Below are 8,214 nucleotides of genomic sequence, written 5' to 3'. Positions count from 1 at the left end.
ATTATTTGGGAATCAGACAATCAGTGAATTACTTACTAATTATAAATAAAGTGTTATGAGCGTGTGGCATAGTGAGGTGCAACTGTGCAAGTCCTCATGCTATTTCTTTCGGTTTTAATTTTGTTAACGATATTATAATACATGCATGATAATGCGACGTAGATGATCGGATTAAAATATTGTATGTTAGTTGTTCGGTTCACTTATATTTTGGTGCGTAGAAGAATTTTCATCATGACAGTAACAACACTTGAGTCCTTGAGTGTCATAGTGATTGCAATAACACTTTGAAAGAGGTGCGAACCTCGATTTCAAAATAAAAAATAAAAAAAAATCGTATAGCATATAAAAAGAACAATAGCTTGTAATTGCATGCTAGAGATTCAGTGAAAAACCTAAAATCTGCATGACAAACTAATTGTCACATGGTGTGCGTTGTAAAGTTTTTTTTTTTTTTTTTTTTGTAATATAACTCATTTAAGATGACTTGATGGTCTTGAGAATTGTTTGATGTTGTTTATTTATAAAAGGGTGACTGTTGCCAGACCAAATAACACTGGGTGGTCTGAGCGTCTCTCCTACTAATCAACTTGTGGTTGAGATTATTGGTTTGATTTTCTTTTTCATACATATATCATCAACGTTAATCACGAGGGATTAGGGTACTTGGGTCTTTTGGTTAATGTATTAGCAGGTCCGTTAAAACAAAGATTACTTTGACTGGGCTCTTGTGGGGAGCATGTTGCGCTCTTTTTATGCTATGGCAAGTGCATCCAGTCCTTGTTTATTTGACCATTTGGCACCATGATGAGGGGACAATTTGTGCCCTGTGAACCACCACATCATTAGAGATGAAATCACTTTACTTTGCTTTCTAGCCATACATCTTTTCAATTTCAAATATAAAACAGAAATTTACTACCGTCAATTTAGTGTTTCAGATTCGAAATGTACGGTTATAATGTTATGCTACCAACAATAATGCACCATATTTTATCAGAACGAATGAACATTTTTTTTAGATGTGGAGAAATAACTTTATAGATAGATAGAAGTTTAAAAGAGCATAGTTACGAAATAGAGTGTGGTTACAAGTAAATTGAAACACATTTAACTAACATACGTATAATATAATCGAATTACAAGATTATTTTTGCTAGCCTTTGGCATAAATACACATTCATTGCTATCTACAAACACAACAAAACGTTGTAGTAGTACCCACAAAAATGTCTCGTAGTCCACTTATTTGATATTTTGTATTTCGGGATTCGTTTTAAGCTTAATCCTCCTTCAATACTGCTACATAAGATTTGCTAGTGCACATATGACCGCATTTAATTGAGAAAATCAACCAGGGTCCTAAAAGCGAAACCCTCAAAGATAAGGGTGTTCCTCAGTGTGGGTAATACTTAGACACAAATCCAGAAGACAGCTTCACATACTATGAAGACCCAAAGTTTTTCAACTAATATGGGCCTGTCATGTGTTGGACGGCCCAACAAAAATGGGCTAACCAACAAAATTGGGCCACACATTGGGCCTCATAACTAATGAAATTGATTAGGCTAGAGTACTACTAAAATGAGTGATGATGGTTCTATTAATGGAAACTTACCAAAATTGAACTGGTCTTGTTCTCCACCTACTAAATTAGTATTAAAAGGTCTTCAAAAGATGGAGATTTATACATACATCGGCCCATTTACGAGTTAGAACAAAGCCCTTCTCAATAAAACAAGAAAACCTGAAAACTCCGGGCGGCGCAAAACAAGGACTCAAAAGACATGACAACCCCTGTGTAAAGGAGTGTTCTAGTTTTGTCTTATCACAGTGAATAAAGCTGAACTGGTAACGCGGAATCCAAGCAGGCAACAAATGCCGTTACCAACTTTGTCCCTTCCCTCTTAAATGGCCACTGGGCATTTTAGTCCTTTGAGAAAAACAAAATACCAAACAGAGCACTCAGCACAGAAAACCAAAGAGTGACAAACACTGTACTACGGAGACTGAGAGGGAGTGGGACTCTTTTCACAGAGATAAACCCAACATAACAACAAAGAAACCAGAATCATCAACACAACCATCATCGTCAAATCTTGAGTAAGAATCAAGCTTTCCCTATCCTCTTCCTTCGTCTGATTTTTCGTGGTTCTTGGCTTGTTTTGGGAAAGCAAAATCTGTGTAATTTCTTTGTTGCTTGATTTTCTTGCAACGTTCTGGTTTTCCTTGCTTTGATTTTGATTTTCTGGTTTTTGATTCTGTAGATTCTTTCCTTTTTGTTTTCTAAAGGAAGAGAGACAGAGAAGGGGGTTGAGACAGGGGATTTATGTCGTCTGGGTTTGATATATTGAATGGAGCTCAGAAGAAGCTCTTGATTTGTTGTGATCAGTCTCTCCTTATCAAAGTCCCCACCTTTTGCATGCAGTTTGGGGCTCACAGTCATAGCTCCCCTGTTTCTTACAAGCCATTTAGATCACAAAGGTATGTGGGTTTCAACTTTTGGCAGGGTTTAATTCAGTCTATCATGTTCAATGTTATAATGAATGTTCAAAGTTTGTGAATTTGGGGTTGATGTGTTTAGCAATTAGCAGTTTTCTTATTAATTTGTGAATGGTTTTGTTGTTTGCTGTGATTTATTTGTTTGTTTTTGTAATCTTGATACAGGAATTCCTCTGGAGTGAGGTGCTTTGTGTTTTATTCCAGACGACTAGTTTCTTATTCACTGTTGAGACTTGGGTGTTTGAGGGTTTTGGGGATTTCTTGGTACTCAGTTTTGGTCCTTTTGGAAGATATTTTGCAGCTTCCTTTGGGGTTTAGCATTTAGAATTTTAAATCTTAGAATGCCTGGGATTAGAACCCAAGTCTTGAATCAAGATATGTATTGTATGAAAGTGATGGCAAAGCAATCAAGAAAAGAAGAGGATACAAGTTTGAAGAGGAGAGTTCGAATTATGTACACTGATCCCTATGCTACTGATTCTTCCAGTGAAGATGATGAACAATGTAATGTTAATGAGTATCAATCTGTGCCCGGAAAAAAGGTCTTTGTTTCGGAGATTGTGGTTGGCGGCATGCAAGATGAATCATATGCCTATGGAGGTAGAATTGGTAATACCAAGAATTCTGATGGCAGTAACAAAAGTCAGAGATCCTCTTCTCTGTACAAGGGAGTTCGGCGTAGAAAATGGGGTAAATATGCTGCAGAGATTCGTGATCCCTTTCGAGGGGTACGTGAGTGGATTGGCACTTTCGATACTGCAGAGGAGGCTTCTGTTGCCTATCAAAATAGGAGGCTTCAGTTTGATAACATGAAGTTAGAGTTAAAGAGAAAGATTGATTATGAGGACTTGCATATATCAAACAAGGGATTTGAGAGTTCTCATTTAACAGATAAGAGCAATCATCAGTACAAGTGTCAAAGCTTTCATTTATCGGGGGACAGTCAAGATTCATCAGTAGCTGCTGCTCCTGCGAACGAGACCTTTACATATGAAGAGACCACAAGTTTGTTTTGTCATCCATCACCATCATCTGTGCTTGATCTGCCTCCTAGTAAGGCTGCACTTGGAGGCTCTGAGCAACCTCTTTCTGAAGAAGAGCTATCCAATTTAAAATTTCCTGAAGCGCCACTATCATCACCATCAAGTGCTGAAGAAGGCTATGTGCTGCCACTTACTGAAGAAGCGCTATCCATTTTGAACGTTCCTGAAGTGCCAACATGTTCAGCAGTTAGTGCTGAAGAAGACTTTCTTCAAGATAAGCTATCCAGTTTGAAATTTACTGAAGGGCTAATATTGTCACCAATAAGAACTGAAGATTTGGGATCTCTGAATTTGGGATATATGGACAGTGACATTATTGATGGTTTGGATCAGTTGTTTGTTAGTATGAGTGACATTGTTGATCCTCCTGTGTATTGTGATGGAAATGGTCAGAATATCCTTCCTCCTCGTAAGTTTCTTATGAGTGACTTAGCAGGGTTTTGCTGGGATTGATTAAACCTGGATCACAGTACTCGTAAAGTTTTGTAGTTAGGAATTACTAGTAGATACATCTTTATATTCAGTACATGTTTGAGCAGTTTTGAGGCTATCGGCATCTTTGTTATGAACTTATGGAAGTGTTTCTTGGGTCTGTGCTCATTTGGGAGTTGTCCAAGATTCTCAAACTCTCAGTGGCATGGATTAGAAAATTGAACCTTGTCCTGTTCAAAAAAAAGGAAGAAAATAAAATAAAAATTGAACCTTGTTTATTTCGCCAAATATATTATAGAAGTGCCACTGTATCTGTTTAGATTCTGAGAATTCAGAAAGAGACCCTATATCTGGAGTTTAAGTTTGTTCTCATCTCTGTTTCTTTTGTCTTTATTATAATCTTTAGGAAGAACTCGGAAGATGTGGCATCTTGTAATCTGTCTCTTTCCCCTCTTGTCTATATGCCAATGCCTCAAACTCACCATAATCGCTTAGCTTCATGATCAAATTGCTCATTTTCAGCTTTTGAATGGTTTAACTACGCAAATGAAAAGGAAAGGCAACCTTGATATGTTTTCTCGCCTCTCCTTTTGTCCTTTCTTTTGGGCCCTTGATCAAGAATTCAAGATACGAGGCATGACTATCTATCTTCTTTGGCTCTTGGTATCTACTACACAATTTTAGACTCAAAACACTTGGATGGTTAAGAAACTAGCTATAAGAACATTTTCTCTCAATTGACGTAGAAACTCCAACGCAAAATCGATTGCAATCGGCATGGTATAAGCTTCAACTACAAAGCAATCACAATCTGAACTTTACTTTCATCTTCCTCATGGCAACCGCAACTCATTGCCGCATACTGCCGATGAACAGAAATCTAACAAAGCCGGTTTCTCATATTGGTCGGAGCGTAAATGTAATAAAGCGGACCAAAACCTATAGAATGTACACAGCCTAGGTAGCGGCCTAGTCGAAAGCTTCAATCAAAAATGGTTTCATCTCCGTAAAGCCAGTTCACACACAAGAGCAAGGTGAGTGTTCCTCCTTCTTTGACAAGCATACACAACACAAATTGAGAAAAGAACAATGCACTATCGTATCAAAAAAAAAGAAAAGAAAAAAGAACAATGCCACTATGGAGGATAAAAATCCACAACACTATGCCCTCATTCTATAAAAATCCACCCCCTTAATCCCATCTAATTTGTGATCCCTACGTTTCTAACACATGTATGTAAACTAATGAATACTGTGTAATTTTAGTCATTCAAACCAATTTATACCATGTATGTATTATATCATCTGATCTTGACAATTCAATATATGTGTAGATACACGCAACGTACCGAATATATTATACTTTTTTTTTAAATTGGAGAGAGACACTCAGCCCAGAAGAGGCTCATTCTCACACCCATTATTTATATTAAAATTAGAGTGTAGCTCCGAGAGGGACAAAGAACCTCTAACTCGTGCCTCACTCTGAGCATTACACTTATCCTCAAAGAGGACATCATGTATATAAACAGGTGCCTCAGCTAAGCGTAGCTCTACTACTCTATCAAGACTAGCAAAACACGCCAATCTATGGGCCGCATTATTTGCTTCTCGATAAATATGTCGGATCTTTACAAAATCAAAAGACATCATAAAAACTTTACAATCCTCAATGATCCGACTAACCTCGCTTCTGTCTTCTACATGATGGTTAAGGGCACTGACCAAAGTAGCACAGTCGCTTTCGACCTCCAGAGACTTCCAACCTTGCTGCAAAGCTGTCCCTAGACCTACCCTGCATGCTAAGGCTTCAGCTTGTAAATAACTTCTTTGACCATGCACCTATCACCTCCCCTTGCTCATCTCTGACAATTACTCCTGCTCCCCCCCATCCATCATCTCTATAAGCCCCATCAAAATTTAACTTGAGTCTCCCACTTGGTGGAAACTTCCACCTTTCTGACACCTTCCTTCTCTTCAGTTTCGTCTCACATGGGTGTAAGTTTTGATATTCTTGTAAGAGTAACATTGACCAAGTCACCGTATTGATGGGATCAAAACTTGTTCCTTGCCATACCATGTTATTTCTCTCAACCCAGAGGGCCCACAGTAGCATAAAAAACATCTCCACTTGCCCCGTTGTTAGCACATCCATCATGCCTACCACCCACTCTTCCATGTTATTGGCTCCATGATTTCTGGCCCGCAGCCCTAATGGACTAATAATCAACATGCATGCAGCTCCGCTACACTCTTTAAACAGATGCAACGCTGTTTCGTTTTCAGTTCGACAAAACGGGCACAGCTGCTCTTCCATGCATATCTTCTTACTTAGAGCCACCTTTGTAGGAAGAATATTTCTCATGAGTCGCCACACAAAACTCTTAACCTTAGGCAGGACACGTACCTTCCAGACTTGCTTCCATGTCTTGTTCGAACCCGCTGGACTTGAAGAAGACCCACGAGACTGGTCTGCGTTTACACCCCCAGCCAAATGATAACCACTCCTCACTGAATAGAGGCCGTGCTTATCAAAATGCCATATAAGTCTATCATCTGGGCTCCGTATACTCAATGGAATTTTCCGGATCATCTCCACCTCATCTGCGTAAAACAATTCCTCCAACAGATCTACCATCCAAGTCGACGTGTCCGGGTCAATCAAATCACCGACCATCAAATCTTCCAACCCTTCCATTACCCCTGAGTAAGGTTTAAACGTGTATGGGCGCGGCAACCATGGGTCATTCCACACAGAAACACTAGACCCCGTACCAATCTGGAACCGAACTCCCTGTTTCAAAAGATCAACCCCTTTCATTAGGCTCCTCCAAGCATAGGAATCTCCCGCTTTAACTGTGGCTTCCAACATTGATCCTGTGGGGGAAGTATTTTGCTTTGAGAGTTCTTGTGACTAACGAATCCGGTTGATTGAGTAACCTCCACCCTTGCTTTGCAAGCAAAGCTTGGTTAAACAGCTCCATATTTCGGAAACCAAGTCCTCCTTCATTCTTCGGAGCACACATTTTCTCCCAAGCCAACCAATGAATTTTCCTCCCTTTCTCTGAATCTCCCCACCAAAATTCTGCCATACATCTATGCATTTCATGGCAAATATGCTACCGAATATACTATACTATTAATACGTAACATTTGTTTCCGTTACTTGGTAAAATTCATAAATATCAATAATTCACCCTTTAAAATCTAATAGGAAATATGAATGATAAAATTGGTAACAAAATATTATGATTTAGCAAGATATATTATGTAGAATCAGAAATAAACTCCAAACCCAAACAACCTCTTGCCAGACCGTGCTCCATGATGAGTAGCTGAAGCCGTCCATTGGTAATCTACGGGCAAGAATATCGTCAGGTTTATTTCTGAAATTGTTTCTGGTTCCGTTAGTTCTTGGTTGTTCAAAAGTATCAGAGAATAAAGATGGCTATACGCGCCAAAAAGAAATCAAGGAGAATTAAAACCATGCTAAACGACGATGCACTTGGCCTGATCCTTCACAAAATCAAGTGCAGAAAAGATAAAGCGTCGTTCTCGGAGGTGTGCAAGCAATGGCTAAGAGTGCGACGTCTAAACTGAAGATCACTTAGGGTTTTCCAAACCATCCCATTGAGGGAACTAACTAGATTCCCAAACCTAGTCGATTTCAGAACATGGAAGCTTACCGCACGAAGAAAGAAGAAAAATAAACAAGCATGGTATTATCCTCGGGGCGACACCCGCCTCAACTTGATAGCCAAAGCATGTCCCGATCTCAAGACTTTGATGGTTGGCTATGATGACAAAGAACAGGTCCATGATGATGGTCTTTTGGGGCCAAAAGGTCTGCATGCTTTGGCAACTGGTTGCCCCAAATTGTCTATGCTTGTGTTATGTGGGAGAAAGGTGGTGGGGAATCCTGCAGTTGATGCTCTCTGTCACTCAGCACATAATTTGAAGGCATTGTGTTTGCAAAATGTTAAGCTCATCTCTGATCAAGCACTAAGAGCAATCGGGTCATCTTCCATAAGAACCTTGGAGTTGGTAAGTTGTGATAATGTTACTGATGTGGGATTGGGGTTTTTGGCTACCTCAAAAACTCTCAAGAAATTGGTCATCGATGGTTGCCGTAAAATCACTGAAACCGGGCTTGTGCTATTACGCAACATGTGTAGCTTGGAGCACCTGGCGTTGTCATGGAGTCGGTTAACCGATGCTGGAGTCATGGCCATTTCTG

General features: G+C 39.4%; 2 protein-coding genes across 2 annotated transcripts; one reads left to right on the top strand and one right to left on the bottom strand.

Annotated features, from left to right (window-relative positions):
- The first annotated feature begins 2,061 nt into the window (after positions 1 to 2,061).
- LOC101298025 lies at positions 2,062 to 4,305 on the top strand. Its single transcript, XM_004300482.1, has 3 exons — positions 2,062 to 2,103; positions 2,268 to 2,484; positions 2,668 to 4,305. The coding sequence occupies exon 3, from the start codon at positions 2,844 to 2,846 to the stop codon at positions 3,996 to 3,998; it is 1,155 nt and encodes a 384-aa protein (XP_004300530.1). The 5' UTR covers positions 2,062 to 2,103; positions 2,268 to 2,484; positions 2,668 to 2,843; the 3' UTR covers positions 3,999 to 4,305.
- Positions 4,306 to 5,366: 1,061 nt separating this feature from the next.
- LOC101292132 (putative ribonuclease H protein At1g65750-like) lies at positions 5,367 to 6,849 on the bottom strand. Its single transcript, XM_004301789.1, has 2 exons — positions 5,827 to 6,849; positions 5,367 to 5,606 (listed from the first exon to the last, which is right to left on the bottom strand). Exons 1-2 carry the CDS (start codon positions 6,847 to 6,849, stop codon positions 5,367 to 5,369), a joined length of 1,263 nt encoding a protein of 420 aa, XP_004301837.1.
- Between the last annotated feature and the right edge of the window lie 1,365 nt (positions 6,850 to 8,214).

Source organism: Fragaria vesca, linkage group LG5, assembly GCF_000184155.1.
Source record: "Fragaria vesca subsp. vesca linkage group LG5, FraVesHawaii_1.0, whole genome shotgun sequence".
Classification (NCBI taxonomy): domain Eukaryota; kingdom Viridiplantae; phylum Streptophyta; class Magnoliopsida; order Rosales; family Rosaceae; genus Fragaria; species Fragaria vesca.
The sequence above is the reverse complement of the archived record's forward strand: the minus strand, read 5'-3'. Positions and strand labels throughout refer to the sequence as shown.

Excerpts from the sequence above, each read along its gene's own strand:
- LOC101298025 (XM_004300482.1), top strand. The coding sequence starts at position 2,844 with ATGCCTGGGATTAGAACCCAAGTCTTGAATCAAGATATGTATTGTATG.
- LOC101292132 (XM_004301789.1), bottom strand. The coding sequence starts at position 6,849 with ATGTTGGAAGCCACAGTTAAAGCGGGAGATTCCTATGCTTGGAGGAGC. Across the intron at positions 5,607-5,826 it reads TCAGAGATGAGCAAGGGGAG|ATCCGACATATTTATCGAGA; the intron begins GTGATAGGTGCA and ends GATTTTGTAAAG.